Genomic DNA, 21,491 nt, shown 5'->3' with positions numbered 1-21,491 from the left:
TTGTCAAAATTTCATTTCTATAAGACATTTTCCGAAGATTTCATTTCTATAGAAAATTTTGTAAAAATTGTATTTCTATAGGAAATTTTCATTTCTGTTAGAAATTTTTGTCAAAATATCTTTGCTATTGGAAATTTTGTCAAAATTTCATTTCTATAGGAAATTTTCTCAAAATTTCATATTTATAGAAAATTTTCTCAAAATTTCATTTCTATAGTAAATTTTCTGAAATTTTATTTTTATAGGAAATTTTCTGAAATTTTATTTCTATAGGAAGTTTTCTGAAATTTTCAGAAGATATTACTACTTCAGGAAATTTTCTGAAAATTTCATTTATATTGGAAATTTTCTGAAAATTTCATTTATATTGGAAATTTTCTGAAAATTTAATTTATATTGGAAATTGTCTGAAAATTTCATTTTATAGGAAATTTGATGAAAATTTAATTTTTATAGAAAATTTTCTGAAAAATTCCATTTTATTTATATAATTTTCCATATTTCAGAAAATTTCCTACACAAATGAAACTTTCCTATAAAAATTAAATATTACCAAAATTTCCTAAAAATATGAAATTTTGACAAAATGAAATTTCTTGAAAATTTCCTATAGAAATGAAATTTTCAGAAAATTTTCTATATACGTGAAAATTTCAGAAGAATATTTTGTGAAATTTTTATTGCCAAATATTACCAAAATTTCCTAAAAATATGAAATTTTGACAAAATGAAATTTCTTGAAAATTTCCTATAGAAATGAAATTTTCAGAAAATTTTCTATATACGTGAAAATTTCACAAAAATATTTTGTGAAAATTTTATTTTTATCTTTTCCTTTGTGGTAATCGCTTGCAGGTACTCGAACAAGGTAAATAAAAAATGAGGTGCCTCTAGGATTGAGTATTGCCCTCTACACTAGAATGGGAGTATACTAACATTGTCACTAACGCATTGCAATAAAAGACTGTGACTCCACGAAACCCGCCCATTCGTCTATTGCTTCATATCGGGGCCTTTTAAAATTCGGAGTTGGTATTCAAAGTTTAGCCACTACACCTAAATTGGTTTATATCGGTCTATATAAACATATAGGATTTTTTTTTATCAAAATATGATGAAAGTTTGTTAAAATTTAATTTCTATAGGAAATTTTCTCAAAATTTCATATTTATAGAAAATTTTCTGAAAATTTCATATTTATAGAAAATTATCTCAAAATTTCATATTTATAGAAAATTTTCTGAAAATTTCATTTCTATAGTAAATTTTCTGAAATTTTATTTTTATAGGAAATTTTCTGAAATTTTATTTCTATAGGAAGTTTTCTGAAATTTTCAGAAGATATTATTTCTATAGGAAATTTCTGAAAATTTCATTTATATTAAAATTTTTTCTGAAACTTTCATTTTATAGGAAATGTGATGAAAATTTAATTTCTATAAAAAATTTTCTGAAAAATTCCATTTTATTTATATAATTTTCCATATTTCAGAAAATTTCCTATAAAAATTAAAAATTACCAAAATTTCCTAAAAATATGAAATTTTGACAAAATGAAATTTCTTGAAAATTTCCTATAGAAATGAAATTTTCAGAAAATTTTCTATATAGGTGAAAATTTCACAAAAATATTTTGTGAACATTTTATTTTTATCTTTTTCTTTGTGGTAATCGCTTGCAGGTACTCGAACAAGGTAAATAAAAAAGGAGATGCCTCTAGGATTGAGCATTGCCCTCTACCCTAGGATGGGAGTATACTAACATTGTCACTAACGCATTGCAATAAAAGACTGTGACTCAACAAAGCCCGCCCATTCGTCTATTGCTTCATATCGGGGCCTTTTAAAATTCGGTACATGAAGTTGGTATTCAAAATTTAGCCACTACACCTAAATTGGTTTATATCGGTCTATATAAACATGTTTAGCCCTTGAGCACCGTAGGGGTTATTATTCGTCAGATTCGATTATATTTCGGTACGTGGTTTTTTATTTCTTCGTCGGCATACCTTCTTCAAAGCCCTTAAGGATCATTATTCATGTTCAACTGATACATATCCCATCTTCGAATTTAATCTACCTTCATAGAAAAAAGAATATGTGTCAAAATTCAACACGAAAGATTATTAAAGGTAGTATCAGATGGTTGCTATACCCAGAAAAGGAATACGATCATCTCAAATATGCTGCAAGAGCAAAATGTTATTTTTGGATGGGGAACATGTAACATGTTTGTTGCAGACATTTTATTTTCTCGAAATTTATTTATTTATATATTTACAATCATAATGAATTATGAAAAAAATAACAGGAAATATAGGTTATAACAACATAGGTTTCGACCTTTCGGCAACTATTTTAGGTGAGAAAAAAATATTTTTGAGACAAAAATGATCCATGTTCCCCGCCCAAAAATAACATTTTGTTCTTGAAACATTTTTGACATGATCATATTCCTTCTTTGAGTGTATAAAGAGCCGCACAGGCGGAGAGTCAAACAAACAAACTCACCCATACATGGGATGATAGTAGGCGACAACCATAATAAAATAAAATAAACCAAAATATTAACATAAAAGCTAATCTGCGAAAGCACAACGCCATTATGATTATCATAAAAACTAATATTTATTTAAGTGAAAGCATATCATAATTTTTTTTTTCTGAATATATACAAATACTAAATATTTCAATGTGTACATGTGTATGGGCGATGATGATGATTGGTGGTAAATTAACGATATCCTTTTATCTCTTCACACATGCACACATTTTCAGGCTTTTATCTAATTAAAAACTTACAACTAAAATTATAAACATTATCATTGTAGAAATAACAAAAATGAAACCGCCTGGGAACGATTACATCGTAGGCAATGGTACGTGTGGCAATGGGTTACACTGGAGGGCAAAATTTTTGGCCGTATTACATGACTCCTCATTTTGCCACATCTCTTGGGGACAATGGAGAAATGTTTCAGCATTAACACAACCATAGATCATGCTGGCATATGGGGAGCAACCCAAACCTTCGATTTTGGGATACGTTTTTATGCCTTGGGTCTGCATAGTGTTTTTGACTGTTGAAGGAAAACAAAGATAAAAAATAAATTCTAGTGAATTAGGATATATCGAGATAGTACAATGAAATAAGGATATTTGAAGTATTCCACAGTAAAATGGAGGTAGAGACAATATTTTTTAAAATTTTATTTCTATTGAAAATTTCTAAAAAAAATAACTAAATAATATGAGAAATGTATCACAAATTATAATTTCTCTAGGTAATTATATTAAAATTTAATTTCTCTAGAAAATTTTCTCAAAATTCCATCTCTAAGGAAAATTTCTTAAAATTTTATTTTTATGGGAAGTTCACTGAAAATTTTATTTCTAAAAGAAATTTTCTGAAAATTTCTTTTCTATAGGAATTTCTCTAAAAAATTGCATTAGGAAATTTCGTCAAAATTTCTTTGCTATAGGAAATTTCGTCTAAATAACTTAGCTGTAAGAAATTTCGTTAAAATATCTTAGCTGTAGGAAATTTCGTCAAATTTTCTTTGCTATTTCCATTGGAAATTTTGTCAAAATTTAATTTCTATAGAAAATTTTGTATATTTGTATAGAAAATTTTGTATTCATATAAAAAACAAATTTTACCAAAATTTCCTATAAAAATGTTGACAAAATTTCCTTAAAAAAATTGCCAAAATTTCCTACAAAAATTTTGACAAAATTTCTTATAAAAATTAAGTTTTTAGAAAATTTTCTATAGTAATGAAATATTCAGAAAATTCAATAGAATTGAAAATTTTAGAAAAATATCCTGTAATTTTCTGAAAATTTCATTTCTATAGGAAATTTTCAAAATAATTTGAATCTACAGGAAAATTTTGGAAAATTTTAAATCTATACGAAATTTTTAAGTTTATAGGAAAATATCTCAAAATTTTAATTCAATAAGAAAATTTTCTGAAAAGTTTACATCCATGGGAAATTTTCTCAAAATTTAAAATTTATAGGAAATTTTCTGAAAATGTTCAATCTATAGGAAATTTGTACAAAAAAATCTTTGCTATTAGAAATTTTGTCAACATTTCTTTACTATAGGCATTTTTGTCAAAATTTCATTTCTATTGGAAATTTTGTCAAAACGTCATTTCTATAGAAAAAATTGTATACCAATGAAAATTTCCTATACAAATGAAAATTTTCTAAAAAATTTAAATTTTACCAAAATTTTCTATAGAATTTTTGAAAAAATTTCCTACAAAAAAATTTCTTCAAAAATTTGAATCTGCATGAAATTTTTCGAAAATTTTAAATCTATACGACATTTTTAAATTTATAGGATATTTTCTCAAATTTTTAAGCCTATAAGAAAATTTTCTGAAAAGTTTACATCTATAGAAAATTTTCTTAAAATTTTAAATCTATAGGAATTTTTCTGAAAATTTTAAATGTGTAGGAAATTTTCAAAAATTTTACATATATAGGAAGTTTTCTGAAAATTTTACATCTATAGGAAATTTTCTGGAAAAAGTAAATCTTTAGGAAATTTTCTCAAAATTTAAAATCTATAGGAAAATTTTTGAAAATTATAAATATATAGACAATTTTCTGAAAATTTTGAATCTATAGAAATTTTTCTGAAAATTTTAAATCTATAGGACATTTTCTGAAAATAGTAAGTTTATAGAAAATTTTCTCAAAATTTTGAATCTATAAGAAATTTTCTAAAAATTTCCATTCTATAGGAAATTTTCTGAAAATTTTACATCTATAGGAAATTTTCTGAAAATTTTACATATATAGGAAATTTTCTAAAAATTTTGAATCTATAAGAAAGTTTTCTGGAAATTTCAAATTTATAAGAAAATTTTTTGAAAATTTCAAATTTATAAGAAAATTTTCTGAAAATTTAAAATTTGTAGGAAATTTTCTAAAAGTTTTAATTCTATAGCAAATTTTGTAAAAATTTTGCACCTATAGGATTTTTTTTTTTAATTTTCCATCTATAGGAAATTTTCCCAAAATTTTAAATCTATCAGAAAGTTTTCTGAAATTTTCAAATCAATAAGAAAATTTTCTGAAAATTTAAAATTTGTAAAAAATTTTTTAAAAATTTTAAATCTATAGGAAATTGTCTAAAAATTTTAAAACTATAAGAAATTTTCTGAAAATTTTAGCATTTCTTTTTTCAAAATTTTAAATCTATAGAAATTTTTTCTCAAAATTTTAAATCTATAAGAAAGTTTTCTGAATATTTCAAATCTATAAGAAAATTTTCTGAAAATTTAAAATTTGTAGGAAATTTTTTAAAAAATTTAAATCGTTAGGAAATTGTCTGAAAATTTTAAAACTATAAGTCATTTTTTGAAAATAAAACTATAGGATTTTTTTTTTAAATTTTAAGTCTATAGGAAATTTTTCTTAAAATTTAAAATTTCTATATGAAATTTTCTCAACATTTGAAATCTATAGGATTTTTTTTTTTAAATTTTAAATATATATAAAGGTATAAGAAAATTTTAAATCTAAAAGTAATTATTCTGAAAATTTAAAATCTATAGGAAATTTTCGAAAAATTTTAAATCTATAGGAAATTTCCTCAAGAATTTAAATCTGTAGGAAATTTTCTCAAAATTTTGAATCTAAAAAAGATTTTCTGAAAGTTTAAATTTTATAGAAAATTTTCAAAAAATACATTTATAAACGAAATTTTCTCAAGATTTCATTTCTATATGAAATTTTCTCAAAATTAAATTTTCGCAAAATTTCATATCTATTAAAAAATTTCCCCTAATTTTAGTTTTTAGAAAAATTTCTGAACATGTGATTTCTATAGGAAATTTTCTGAAAATTTCGATTCTACAGGAAATTTTCTAAAACTTTCATTTCTATAGGAAAATTTCTGAAAATTTTATTTCTACAGAAAATTTTCTCAAAATTTCATTTCTACAGAAAATTTTTTTGAAAATTTCATTTAGATAGGAACATTTGTCAAAATTTCATTGCGGTAAGAAATGTCGTCAAAATTCCATTGCGATAAAAAATTTTTTTTTGAAATAATAGTATTGCTGTTTTTTCCAGCTTATTTAATTTTTTTTTTCATTTTTATAGGTTTTTTGAAAATTTCATTTCAATAGAAAATTTTCTAAGAATTTAATTTCTATAGGTTTTTTTTTCAAATTTTATTTCTATGATAAAGTTTCTCAAAATTTCATTTTTATAGGAAATTTTGCCAAATTTCATTTTTATAGACAATATTGTTCAATTTTCTGAAAATTTAAAATCTATAGGCAATTTTCTGAAAATTTTGAATCTATAGGAATTTTTCTGAAAATTTTAAATCTGTAGGACATTTTCTGAAAATAGTAAGTTTATAGAAAATTTTCTCAAAATTTTGAATCTATAACAAATTTTCTAAAAATGTCCATTCTATAGGAAATTTTCTGAAAAATTTACAAATTCTGAAAATTTTACATCTATAGGAAATTCTCAAAAAATTTTGAATCTATAAGAACGTTTTCTGAAAATTTCAAATTTATAAGAAAATTTTCTGAAAATTTAAAATTTTTAGGAAAATTTCTAAAAGTTTTAAATCTATAGCAAATTTTGTAAAAATTGTGAACCTATAGGATTTTTTTTTTAATTTTCCATCTATAGGAAATTTTCCCAAAATTTTAAATCTATCAGAAAGTTTTCTGAAAATTTCAAATCAATAAGAAAATTTTCTGAAAATTTTAAATTTGTAAAAAAATTGTTAAAAATTTTAAATCTATAGGAAATTGTCTAAAAATTTTAAAACTATAAGGAATTTTCTTAAAATTTTAGCATTTATTTTTTCAAAATTTTAAATCTATAGAAAATTTTTCTCAAAATTTTAAATCTATAAGAAAGTTTTCTGAATATTTCAAATCTATAAGAACATTTTCTGAAAATTTAAAATGTGTAGGAATTTTTTTAAAAAATTTAAATCGACAGGAAATTGTCTGAAAGTGTTAAAACTATAAGACATTTTTTTGAAAATTTTAAAACTATAGGATTTTATTCTTCAAAATTTTAAGTATACAGGAAATTTTTCTTAAAATTTAAAATTTCTATATGAAATTTTCTCAACATTTGAAATCTATAGGATTTTTTTATTAAATTTTAAATATATATATAAATGTATAAGAAAATTTTAAATCTAAAAGTAATTTTTCTGAATTTTTAAAATCTATAGGAAATTTTCGAAAATTTTTTAATCTATAGGAAGTTTCCTCAAGAATTTAAATCTGTAGGAAATTTTCTCAAAGTTTTGAATTTATAGGAGATTTTCTGAAAGTTTAATTTTTATAGAAAATTTTCACAAAAATACATTTATAAACGAAATTTTCTCAAGATTTCATTTCTATATGAAATTTTCTCAAGATTTCATTTCTATATGAAATTTTCTCAAAATTTCATTTCTATATTAAATTTTCGCAAAATTTCAATTCTATTCAAAAATTTCCCATAATTTTAGTTTTTAGAAAATTTTCTGAACATGTCATTTCTATAGGAAATTTTCTGAAAATTTCGATTGTACAGGATATTTTGTAAAAATTTCATTTCTATAGGAAAATTTCTGAAAATTTTATTTATACAGAAAATTTTCTCAAAATTTCATTTCTACACGAAATTTTTTTTGTTGATTTTTTTTCTGAAAATTTCGATTCTATAGGAAATTTTCGCAAAATTTCATTTCTATTAAAAAATTTCCCTTTATTTTAGTTTTTAGAAAATTTTCTGAACATGTCGTTTCTGTAGGAAATTTTCTGAAAATTTCGATTCTATAGGAAATTTGCTAAAAATTTCATTTCTATAGGAAAATTTCTGAAAATTTCATTTCTACAGAAAATTTTCTCAAAATTTCATTTCTACAGGAATATTTTTTCCGATTTTTTCTCTGAAAATTTCGATTCTATAGGAAAATTTCTAAAAATTTCATTTCTATAGGAACATTTCTGAAAATTTTATTTCTACAAAAAATTTTCTCAAAATTTCATTTCTACTGGAATTTTTTTTTGAAAATTTCATTTAGATAGGAACATTTGTCAAAATTTCATTGCGGTAAGAAATGTTGTCGAAATTCCATTGCGATAAAAAATGTTGAAATAAAAGTTTTTCTGTTTTTTCGAGCTGTTTATTTTTTTTTTTTTCATTTTTATAGGAAGTGTTTTGAAAATTTCATTTCAATAGAAAATTTTCTAAGAATTTAATTTCTATAGGATTTGTTGTTTTCGAATTTTATTTCTGTGATAAATTTTGTCAAAATTTCATTTTCATAGAAAATTTTGTCAAAATTTCATTTTTATAGACAATATTGTTTAAATTTAATTTATAGTTGTGTTTAAATTTAATTTCTAGCGAAATTTCAATAATTCAATTTCTGAGAAATTATACAATTTCAGTTCAATATTAAATCGATATAAAATCATCTTCATTCTTTCGACTCATTGGGGAATGAATGCCTCATAAAATAGCTATGTGCAAATAAATAAAAAAAGAAATTCATATTCAGTAACATTTGGCAAGGCATTAAGCATAAAGGCAACAGTAGATGAATTGTCTTTTTGAGTAAAGCAAATTTTATGAATGTGTACGCGTGTGTGCGCATGGATGCCTTTGTTTTTGTATGTGACCATAAATTGGACCAGGATACATTTATTAGAAATGCTACAATACATACATACACACGTATGATTACAGTCCCATATAAGGAGAAAAAGCAGCATATGGGTCACTACATAGAGTAGTTTAAAGCGTACCTTATTTTGAAATAACGATTGTTAATTTTTTTGTATCATTTGAACTGAAGATTTTTCTCCATTTTAAGGTGTTTTTTGTTGTAATTTGTTTATTTAGTAGCCTATATGATATGCATAATAAATGAATGCCTCATAAAATAGCTATGTGCAAATAAATAAAAAAAGAAATTCATATTCAGTAACATTTGGCAAGGCATTAAGCATAAAGGCAACAGTAGATGAATTGTCTTTTTGAGTAAAGCAAATTTTATGAATGTGTACGCGTGTGTGCGCATGGATGCCTTTGTTTTTGTATGTGACCATAAATTGGACCAGGATACATTTATTAGAAATGCTACAATACATACATACACACGTATGATTACAGTCCCATATAAGGAGAAAAAGCAGCATATGGGTCACTACATAGAGTAGTTTAAAGCGTACCTTATTTTGAAATAACGATTGTTAATTTTTTTGTATCATTTGAACTGAAGATTTTTCTCCATTTTAAGGTGTTTTTTGTTGTAATTTGTTTATTTAGTGGCCTATATGATATGCATAATAAACTTGGGAAATAGAAGAATAAATTCGTTTTTTGTTATTCTTAGTTTTTTTTTCATAATTCATACTCACTATTGGACATGCATGTCTGAAAAGATCCAACAATCGTGGGCACTATAATCTTATCACGTTGCTCGACATTATTCTGCAGAAAGTTTTTGACAGTTTCCATATGAATATCTCCATCAATAAAGGATCCCGTCTCACGATAAATACATTCCGGATAACACTACGGGATGACAAAAAAAAAAAAAAAACACATCCATGATGATTGGAATGTTGACACATGTAATAGCCATGGAAATGATTATGACCACAAAAGATAAGCAAAAAGAAAAGGATATTCATATAAATGTGGGAATCTTCGTTTTTGGGGGTTTGTTGTATTAAACATCCACATTAATATGTATTATTTTATTGATGAAGGATTCTAGAATGGCGTGTTTATTGGCAATTGTGTTGTGACTTAAGAAATGTGTGTTTGTGTGTCTGTGTTTTTGACAGCCAGGAAAATGGATATTAAAATGAAGTGCCATAAAAATAAATCTAATTTGTTGATAAGAGGATGTACCGTGGGAAAGAAAATGGAAATGATTTATTGTAGAGTGAGAATAGATTATCATTTTGCAAATAAACTATTCAGGATGATAAGACTTTGGGTTTCAAACTTACCACATGGGCGTATACAGGATAATTTGGATTATGCGATTTTAAGGATTTAATGTGTTTGTGACATTTCTCTACGGCAGGTCCAAGATTTATAGCTGGCAAGCGGCAACATTTACTTATGTCCTAGAAACAAAACAAATATAAAATATTTCAAATAAATATATAAGGCCAAAAGTGCTTCAAAAATCATAACTGGAATGGTTTTAACTAGGTCAATATCTAATTATAATGTCGATATCTTGTACCGAATTTCATTCGGTGGTTAGATTTAATTATGGACCGATATGAAGAAATTTTAGTTCGGATAAGACATAAGATTTAGAACGGCTGAGAGTGTAAAATTTGGTGGTCGGTTTATATGGGGCGGGATAAACAAAATTTTCAACTAATGTGAATAATTTTTTTGTGATTTCTTGTGGTAGAATATCGACATCAGGTACCAAATTTCAATGCGATCGAATGAAAAATAAGTCTTCAGAATGCCCATAAAGGGGCAGTCCGATGTGGACCATTTACACTATCCGACGACCCATAGCAGTAAGAAGTTTTTGTGCCAAGTTTGGTGGGTATACAAATAAATCAAATTATTAAAATACTTAAAAATACTTAAACAATTTTGTAAAAATTAAATTTTTGAAAAATATACTCAAATTTTATTATTTATAGAAAATTTTATTTTTACAGAAAATTTTTTCAATTTTTTTTTCTATAGAAAATTTTTTCAAAATTTCATTTCTATAGAAAAATTTGTCACAATTTCATTTCTAAAGGTAATTTTGTAAAAATTTTATTTTTATCGAAAATTTTGTAAAAATTTCATTTTATAGAAAATTTTGTCAAAATTTTAGTTTTATAGGAAATTTTGTCCAAATTTTCATTTCCATAGGAGATTTTATCAAAATTTTATTTTTGTAGAAAATTTCATATCTATATGTAATTTTGTAAAAAATTTATTTTGATAGAAAATTTTGTCAAAATTTCATATCTAAAAAGTAAGGAAAGTCTAAAGTCGGGCGGGGCCGACTATATTATACCATGCACCACTTTGTAGATCTAAATTTTCGAACCATATCACATTCGTGAAATGTGTTGGGTGCTGAATATATAGAGGTTTGTCCAAACACATACATTTAGATATCACTCGATCTGGACATAATTTGATAGTCTTCTTTCTACAAATTCTATAGACTCAAAATTTAAGTCGGCTAATGCACTAGGGTGAAACACAATGATAAAAACAAGTAAGGAAAGTCTAAAGTCGGGCGGGGCCGACTATATTATACCCTGCACCACTTTGTAGATCTAAATTTTCGATACCATATCACATCCGTCAAATGTGTTGGGGGCTATATATAAAGGTTTGTCCCAAATACATACATTTAAATATCACTCGATCTGGATAGAATTTGATAGACTTCTACAAAATCTATAGACTCAAAATTTAAGTCGGCTAATGCACTATGGTGGAACACAATGTTAGTAAAAAAACAAGTATATACAGCACTAAGTTCGGCCGGGCCGAATCTTAAATACCAACCACCATGAACCAAATATTAGGAAGTCGATCCATATGGAGGCATTAACAAATGGACCGATAAAAACTTAATCCGATACACGTTTTTGTGAGCCTAAAATACCAGAATATTTACAATTTCAGGCAAATCTGATAAAAACTACGGTTTCTAGAAACCCAAGGAGTTAAATCGGGAGATCGTTCTTATGGGGGCTATACTAAAATATGGACCGATACTCACCGTTTTCGGCACACCTCTTTATGACCCGAAAATACCTCTAGATTTCCAATTTCAGGCAAATAGGATAAAAACTTCGGATTTTAGAAGCCCAAGAAGTAAAATCGGGAAATCGGTCTATATGGGGGCTATACCAAAATATGGACCGATAGGCACCATTTTCGGCACACCTCTTTATGGTCCTAAAATACCTCTAGATTTCCAATTTCAGACAAATTGGATAAAAACTACGGTTTCTATAAGCCCAAGACCCCAAATCGGGAGGTCGTTTTATATGGGGACCATACCAAAACATGGACCTATACTCAAAATTTTTGGCACACGTATTTGTGGTCCTCTGTAGTCATATGAGTGTAAATCGGCCTCTGTAGTCATATGAGTGTAAATCGGGCAAAAGCTATATATGGGAGCTATATCTAAATCTGAACCGATTTAAATCAAATTTGGCACACTTGACTACACTACACGCAGAGAAGAAACATGATTGTCACAATCATATTCGAAGAGCAAAATAATATGATAGGAGCTATTGTTGCGGCGACCATGTAACATTTTCACCTGCAACCATGCTGGCTCAGTGAACATGGTTCTACGAAAAATAAAATTGTCCTCATCTAAAATGTTATTATATTGATAAAAAGAATTTTGTTTGGATTAAAATACAATGGTCACGATCTAAAATGTTTTTCTTCCAGTTAAAAGAACATGGTCACAACCTAAAATGTCTTGATCTTTATGAAAAAACTTTTTTCATCGTCGAAAAAAGGACACCGCTTGAGAAAAGAAAACACCAAATTAACTTTATTTATTTGTTTTTATTTATTTATAAACTAATTCATTGTTTATTTGTATTTATAATGTCGTGCAAGCAAACATCACATATTTTTACATATTCTATTTTGGTTTCAATTTCAACAATAAGTAATCATTCCATATTTTTTTCGTGCCCATCAAATGTCCAACGCAGACATCATGTAACTGCAAATAAAAATAATTTATACAATATATCAAAATGCAGACCAAAAACAGGTAGATTTTTTTCAATTACACTTTCCTTTTTTGTGTTCACATAAAACCACGTGCCACTTCTGAATAAATAAATTAACGCAAAACACAGTAAATCCGTATTCTCCGTCCATTCCAAGAAACAATCAACACACGACTGACGCGCAAAATGAAAATCGTGTGTACCTGCTCAATGTTTTTATAAAATTCTTTTCGCTGCAAAAAAATTAAATGGTCACGAAAATAATGTACATGGTCTTTATGGCCATGTAATGGTTCTAGACATGTCTATACGTAACCTATAAAAATACTTTTTTTCCTGCAAAAAAGCAAAAAAATGAATGGTCAGGTACATGATTTTCCCGACCATTTAATGGTCTCAAATTCTATCATTTAAATAATAGAACATGTTTGCCGCATTTGAGAACCATTTAAATGCTTATTGCCAACATATATTTTTCTCCGCTCGAAAATTATTTTTACAAAGACAAAATACATGGTTTTCGCGACAATTACATACTCCAGATAAGCATTAAATAGATACGGCAACCATGTCCAAGCATGTTTTTTCTGTGCGTGTACTAGTTGTACTCCTAGTGCAAAATTTCAATCAAATTGGGCCAAACCTCTGGCTTCTAGGACCATATTAGTCCATATCAAGCGAAAGATATATATGGGAGCTATATCTAAATCTGAACCGATTTTAACCAAATTTGGCACACATGACTACAATACTAATTGTACTTCTAGTGCAAAACTTCAACCAAATTGGGCCAAAAACTCTGGCCTCTAGGACCATATTAGTCAATATCGGGCGAAAGATATATATGAGAGCTATATCTAAATCTGAACCGATTTCAATCAAATTTTGCACACTCGACTATACTACCAATTGTACTCCTCGTGCAAAATTTCAAGCAAATCAGGATAAAACTCTGGCTTTTGGATCCATATAAGTGCATATCGGACGAAAGATATATATGGGAGCTATATCTAAATCTGAACCGAATTCTTCCAAAATCAATAGGGTTCTATTCTGACCCAAAGCAGGAACATGTGCCAAATTTGAAGTCGATTGGACTTAAACTGCGACCTAGACTTTGATCACAAGAATGTGTTCACAGACAGACGGACGGACAGACGGACAGACGGACATGGTTATATCGACTCAGGGAACCATCCCGAGCATTATTGCCAAAGACACCATGTGTCCATCTTGTCTCCTTCTGGGTGTTACAAACATATGCACTAACTTATAATACCCTGTTCCACAGGGTGGCGCAGGGTATAGAAATGTTGCTTTTATCAAAAATTTCATTTCTATCGGAAATTTTGTCAAAATTTCATTTTTATAGGAAATTTTGTCAAAATTTTATTTCTATAGGAAATTTTGTCAAAATTTTATTTCTATAGGAAACTTTGTCAATATTTTATTTTTATCGAAAATTTTGTCAAAATTTAATTTCTATAGGAAATTTTGTTAAAATTTTATTTTTATAGGAAATTTTGTCAAAATTGTAATTCCATAGATTTTGTCAAAATTTTGTTTTTATAAGAAATTTTGTCAAAATTTTCATTTCCATAAGAGATTTTGTCAAAAGTTTATTTTTATCGAAAATTTTGTCAAAATTTAATTTTTATAAGAAATTTTGTCAAAATTTTATCTCTATAGGAATTTTTGTCAAAACTTCATTTCCATAGGAAATATTGTCGAAATTTTATTTTTATAGGAAATTTTGTCAATATTTTCATTTTTATAGGAAGTCTTGTCAAAATTTTATTTCTATAGGAAATTTTGTCAAAATTTTGTTTTTACAAAAAATTTTGTCAAAATTTTCATTTCCATAAGATATTTTGTCAATAGTTTATTTTTATCGAAAATTTTGTCAAAATTTAAATTTTATAGAAAATTTTGTCAATATTTTCATTTCTATAGGAAATCTTGTAAAAATTTTATTTCTATAGAAAATTTAGTAAAAATTTTATTTCTATAGGAAATTTTGTCAAAATTTTTTTCTATAGGAAATTTTGTCAAAATTTTATTTCTATTGGAGATTTTGTCAAAATTTTATTTCTATAGGAAACTTTGTCAATATTTTATTTTTATCGAAAAATTTGTCAAAATTTAATTTCTATAGGAAATTTTGTTAAAATTTTATTTTTATAGGAAATTTTGTCAAAATTTTCTCCATACATTTTGTCAAAATTTTGCTTTTATAAGAAATTTTGCCAAAATTTCATTTCTATAGAAAAATTTGTCAAAATTTCATTTCTATAGGTAATTTTGTAAAAATTTTATTGTTATAGGAAATTTAGTCAAAATTTTCATTTTCATAGGAGATTTTGTCAAAATTTTATTTTTAAAGAAAACTTCATTTCTATATGTAATTTTGTAAAAAAATTATTTTGTCAAAATTCCATATCTAGAGGAGAATTGGTCAAAATTTTATTTTTATAGAAAATTTTGTCAACTTAAAAAAAAGGACAAAAGGGAACCCTCTCTTTACTAATAAGAAGTCTGGAAGAAAGAAGCCTGTGAAAAAATCATAAAATTATATACCGAGTTCCCATTTACGGACAACCCTCCACTTTCAATTTAAGAGAAAAAACCGACAAAAGGGAACTCTCTCCCCACCTTCGCTACACTCTGACCTGATATCGGACTATCACGTACCCTATATTAATTTCGCAACTACTCAATGGTCCCTATAAATTCTATCGAAGTAAATCGACAAAGTTTATTTCAATTTTCCCCTTCCCAAACCAGATATCGAAAAATCATATATTAATTTAAAAATCATGTATAAATTTCATCACCTCCTCCCACGTTCCCTGTAAATTTCAAGTAGATCGGAGATGTTTAATTTTTGCTCTATTGTTTTAAAGGGACGTCACTTTCCCCGATACAATATCGACAAACACCGTAGTGAATAGCACCCCTAACCTTCCCTGAAAATTCTTGAAACTTTTTTTCAAGTGTGGGGCAATGAAGGTTGCCTCTTCATTTATAACCTTTTCCCCCGCTTCCTTTGTAAATTTCAAGAAAACTTAAATTTTTTTATATTTCATGTTAGCCTGATACCGAAACAGGCAATTGACGTCCAAATGCATTATATCTAATTATACAATTATTTTTCGAGCTTTATGGACAGATATAGATTAAGGAACATGGTTAATAGAGCCATTTTTTTTGCAGTTTTAGAGGAGGACCTCCTCCCCGACCAAATGTCGAAAAGCGTATCTTTTGTAAACGTCCCAGAAAATGTCAAGCAAATTATAAGCCTAAAGGGGCGGCCTCTCTTCCGTCCAAAAATCACACAATCAGGTATCAACTATTACGGTTGACAGAGGTTACGATCTCTCCCCAGTCCTCTGTAAATTTCAAGTAACTCGGTAAAGTTTAATTGTTTCTCTGTATGTACTTAAGAGAAGCGGATGTCTCCCTATGCCCTTTTATTTTTATTAAAAAATCAGGAACCTGATATAAATTTCATAACCTCACCCATTTTTCCGTAAAATTTCAGTCGGGGGAGTTTAGTTTTGTTTTCACTGTACTTTAAAAAAAGTCGGGCAAAGGGGTGGCCCCCCTCCCCGACCAAATATCGAAAAATAATGTAGCGGATTTTTGTCTAGATGCCAACCCCAACATTCAATGAAAATTTCATGCAATTCGCATAATTTTGTTCCAAGTTTCAAAAAGTAAGGCAAGGGGGAGGTCCCCCTCCCCGTCCGCATATGAAATCATCAGGTACCCCATATTAATTCCATAACCTCACCGCATGTTCTCTTTAAATCTCAAATAATTTAGAGAATTTTAGTTTTTTCACTGTACTTTAAAAAAGTCGAACAAAAGGGAGGTCCCCCTCCGCCACCAAATATCGAAATATAAAGTAGCGGATCTTTGTCTAGTTGCCAACCCCAACCTTCAATGAAAATTTCAAGCAAATCGGTCAACTTTGGTCCAATTTTCAAAAAGTCCGACAAAGGGGAGACCAGGTGTCAAAAAATGAGGTACCCTATTTTCACCACATGAACGTCCCCTTTGATCTCTGAAAGTTTCAAGTAAATCGGTTCAGCCGTTTCGGAGCCAACTCGGTTCATACAAACAAACAAACAAACAAACAAACAAATAAACAAACATAGATTGAATTTTATATATATAGATTTTGTCAAAATTTTATTTCTATAGGATATTTTGTCAAAATTTTATTTCTATAGGAAACTTTGTCAATATTTTATTTTTATCGAAAATTTTGTCAAAATTTAATTTCTATAGGAAATTTTGTTAAAATTTTATTTTTATAGGAAATTTTGTCAAAATTGTCATTCCATAGATTTTGTCAAAATTTTGTTTTTATAAGAAATTTTGTCAATGAACATAAGAGATTTTGTCAAAAGTTTATTTTTATCGAAAATTTTGTCAAAATTTAATTTTTATAAGAAATTTTGTCAAAATTTTATCTCAATAGGAATTTTTGTCAAAACTTCATTTCCATAGGAAATATTGTCGAAATTTTATTTTTATAGAAAATTTTGTCAATATTTTCATTTTTATAGGAAGTCTTGTCAAAATTTTATCTCTATAGGAAATTTTGTTTTTATAAAAAATTTTGTCAAAATTTTCATTTCCATAAGATATTTTGTCAATAGTTTATTTTTATCGAAAATTTTGTCAAAATTTAAGTTTTATAGAAAATTTTGTCAATATTTTCATTTCTATAGGAAATCTTGTAAAAATTTTATTTAGTAAAAATTTTATTTCTATAGGAAATTTTGTCAAAATTTTTTTCTATAGGAAATTTTGTCAAAATTTTATTTCTATTGGAGATTTTGTCAAAATTTTATTTCTATAGGAAACTTTGTCAATATTTTATTTTTATCGAAAATTTTGTCAAAATTTAATTTCTATAGGAAATTTTGTTAAAATTTTATTTTTATAGGAAATTTTGTCAAAATGTTCTCCATACATTTTGTCAAAATTTTGTTTTTATAAGAAATTTTGTCAAAATTTCATTTCTATAGAAAAATTTGTCAAAATTTCATTTCTATAGGTAATTTTGTAAAAATTTTATTGTTATAGGAAATTTAGTCAAAATTTTCATTTTCATAGGAGATTTTGTCAAAATTTTATTTTTAAAGAAAATTTCATTTCTATATGTAATTTAAAAAAAAATTATTTTGTCAAAATTCCATATCTAGAGGAGAATTGGTCAAAATTTTATTTATATAGAAAATTTTGTCAAAATTTCATTTGTATAAGAAATTTTGTCAAAATGTTGTTTTTATCGAAAATTTAATTTCTATAGGAAATTTTGTCAAATGTTATTTTTATCTAAAGTTTGTCAAAATATGTTTATCTAATATTTTGTCAAAATTTCATTTTTATAGGAAATTTTGTCAAAATTTTATTTCTGTACGAAATTTTTTCAAAATTTTATTTCTATAGGAAATTTTTTCAAAATTTTATTTTTATCGAATATTTTGTCAAAAATTTTTTCTTTAGGAAATTTTATGAAAATTTTATTTCTATAGGAAATTTTGTGAAAATTTTATTTCTATAGGAAATTTTGTCAATATCTTATTTTTATCAAAAATTTTGTCAAAATTTCATTTTTATAGGAAATTTTGTCAAAATTTTCATTTCCATAAGAGATTTTGTCAAAAGTTTATTTTTTATCGAACACTTTTTCAAAATTTAATTTTTATAAGAATTTTCTAAGGAAAATTTTTTTACATACATTTTTGCTAAAAATGTATTTTTATAGGAAAGGTTTTCAACATTTTATGTTTATCGAAATTTTTTGTAAAATTTAATTTTTATAGGAAATTTTGTCAAAATTTTATTTCTATAGGAATTTTTGTCAAAATTGTATTTCTATAGGAAATTTTGTCAAAACTTCATTTCCATAGGAAATATTGTCAAAATTTTATTTTTGTAGAAAATTTGTCAATATTTTCATTTCTATAGAAAATCTTGTCAAAATTTTATTTCTATAGGAAATTTTGTTTTTATAAGAGATTTTGTCAAAATTTTCATTTCCATAGGACATTTTGTCAAAAGTTTATTTTTATCGAAAATTTTGTCAAAATATAAGTTTTATAGAAAATTTTGTCAATATTTTCATTTCTATAGGAAATCTTGTCAAAATTTTATTTTTATCGAAAATTTTGTCAAAACTTCATTTCTATAGGAAATATTGTCAAAATTGTATTTTTATAGGAAATCTTGTCAAAATATAATTTCTATAGGAAATTTTTTCAAAATTCCATTTCTATAGGAAACTTTTGTCAAAATTTAATTTCTATTACAATTTTTGCCACAATTTAATTTCTATTAGAAATTTTGTCAACATTTCGTTTCTATTGGAAATTTTGTCAAAATTTTATTTCTATATGAAATTTTGTCAAAATTTAATTTTTTTAAAAAATTTTGTTAAAATTTCATTGCTATAGGGAATTTTGTAAAAATTTCTTTACTGTAGGAAATTTTGTCGAAGTTTCATTTTGTCTAAATTTAATTTCAATAGGAAATCTTATCAAATTTTATGTCTATTTGAAATTTTGTAACAAAATCGTTTTATAGAAAATATTCTCAAAATTTTATTTCTGTAGTAAATTTTCTCAAAATATTATTTCTATATAAAATTGTGTAAAAATTTCATTTCTATAGGGAATTTTGTCAAAATTTTACATCTATATGAAATATTTTCAAAATTTTATTTCTATAGAAAATGTTCTGTAATTTCATTTCCATAGGAAATTTTTTCGAAATTCTATTTTAAAGGAAATTTTGTCAAAATTTCATTTCTGTAGGAATTTTTGTCAAAATTTCATTTCTGTGGGATTTTTTTTGTCAAAATTTCATTGCTATAGGAAATTTTCTCAAAATTTCATTTCTATAGGAACTTTTCTCAAAAGTTCGTTTATATAGAAAATGTTGTTCAAATTTTATTTCTTTAGAAAATTTTGTTTAAATTTTATTTCTATAGGAAATTTTGTCAAAATTTCATTTTCGAATGAAATTTTGTCTAAATTTAATTTCAATAGGAAATTTTCTAAAATTGTATGTCTATAGGAAGGTTTGTAAAAAATTCGTTTCTCTAGATGATTACATTTCTGTAGGAAATTTTTTCAAAATATTATTTCTTTAGAAAATGTTACCAAAATTTCATTTCTATAGGAAATTTTGTCAAAATTTTACATGAAATTTTTTCAAAATTTTATTTTCTATAGAAAATTTTCTTAAAATTTCATTTCCATAGGAAAAATTACATTTTTAAAGAATTTTTTCAAATTTCATTTCTATAAGAAGTTTTTTTTTTCAGAATTTCTTTCCTATACGAAATTTTGCCATTAGTTTCTTTATCTGTCTACTTACAAAATTTTCAAATTTTGGAGGCTGTGAACAATTAAAATTTCCCCCACTCATCCCTGTGGCTGCTGCTTCAGTGGTCTGCAATGAAATCACACAAACCGATGAATGGATTTTGAATTACTGTGATATCTGTCATTCTCTGCTGAAGGATCAAAATTAACTTACAATGGAGAATAATGCTTGCAAAGCCACTAATACCACTAACGGTTCAAACACAAGCATAATATTTTCACAAAGTCTTTGTTTTATTTTTAACGGTTTAATCGACATTGTATCTTTTTGTGAAAGCCCTTTGAGGAAAGCTTTGAATTCAATATGGATACGGCACACACTCGCGCGCACTCAATGGAATACCTTTTGCGAACACCTTTAATGAACAGCACTCAACAATGAATGGAATATTAAAAGTGTAGGTGGTTTTTATACTGTTTGAGGGTAAATGGAGTATATCGAGATGTTGAAAAGGGTGGAAAGGTCTAGTGGGGGAATTTCCCGCATAGAGTTTACATAGTTGGTGGTCTATTGGTCTATCTGGCTGGAAAGCATCATTTACCAATATTTGATGGTAGATATGTGTCACGGTTCAAAGATTTTTTTTGAGGGCTTATCCAGAAGGGCTTCTATTTAAAGGCCTTAGGGAAGGTATACTAGAGACTTAATGCGAATTCATTAATAGAATACTGAGTAAATGATTAACTTTAAAATTGATTAACAAAAATTCAATTAAATTTGATTGGATGTAATGTGGTTTTCTCATTCGACTCGAGGCTCTCTTTGGGGATTCCCAAAACATTCCGGAATGAGGACACAGGAAGATAAATCCTCGAGTGAAATATCAAGATGATTTATTTAGTTATTTGTAGATGTTTGAACTGGACACGTAAAAGTGTCAGTGGTGAAACTGTAGGACATATATTAGAAGAACTTACTTTATGAAAGAGTTAGCGGTGTAAGTAAATGTCCGATGGTGTCAGTGTTGGAATCAAGTCCTGAAGGTCTCAATGATAATGCTAAAGGTCCTAAAGTCTCAGTGAATACTATGGGCCCGAAAGTCTCAGTGGTGATGTTGTAGATCCGATGGCATTAGTGATAGGGGCTATAGTTGGCCGAAGGTCTCAGTGATGAAACTATATGGTATATCCAAAGGTGTCAGTGGTGATATTGTATGCTCGAAGGTGTCAGTGTAGGAACTTTAGGCCCCAAAATCTCAGAGCGATGTAGACCAAAGGCCTTAGTGACGGAAGTGTAAGATCAGTGGTAAAGTTGAAGAGCCGAAAGTTTCAGTATGAGAACTGTAGACCCCAGGTTCTCAGTGATGATGCTGAATGTCCTAAAGTCTCAGTGGTGATGCTGT

The 21,491-nt window shown here is 26.4% G+C and overlaps 1 protein-coding gene across 1 annotated transcript; it reads right to left on the bottom strand.

Moving 5' to 3' along the window:
* Nucleotides 1-2,784: 2,784 nt before the first annotated feature.
* On the bottom strand, nt 2,785-20,407 carry Obp50e (Odorant-binding protein 50e). Its single transcript, XM_075311857.1, has 4 exons — nt 20,303-20,407; nt 10,010-10,129; nt 9,410-9,566; nt 2,785-3,079 (listed from the first exon to the last, which is right to left on the bottom strand). The coding sequence occupies exons 1-4, from the start codon at nt 20,405-20,407 to the stop codon at nt 2,862-2,864; spliced, it is 600 nt and encodes a 199-aa protein (XP_075167972.1). The 3' UTR covers nt 2,785-2,861.
* Between the last annotated feature and the right edge of the window lie 1,084 nt (nt 20,408-21,491).

This window comes from Haematobia irritans, chromosome 5 (assembly GCF_050003625.1).
Source record: "Haematobia irritans isolate KBUSLIRL chromosome 5, ASM5000362v1, whole genome shotgun sequence".
Taxonomy (NCBI): Eukaryota; Metazoa; Arthropoda; class Insecta; order Diptera; family Muscidae; genus Haematobia; species Haematobia irritans.
Note: the sequence above shows the minus strand (reverse complement) of the source record. Positions and strands in the feature narration are given on the sequence as shown.

Coding starts and splice junctions, on each gene's coding strand:
- Obp50e (XM_075311857.1), bottom strand. CDS start 20,407: ATGTCGATTAAACCGTTAAAAATAAAACAAAGACTTTGTGAAAATATT. Junction 10,130..20,302: donor TGCAAGCATTATTCTCCATT/GTAAGTTAATTT, acceptor TTTTGTTTCTAG/GACATAAGTAAATGTTGCCG. Junction 3,080..9,409: donor TCAGACATGCATGTCCAATA/GTGAGTATGAAT, acceptor TTCCTTCAACAG/TCAAAAACACTATGCAGACC.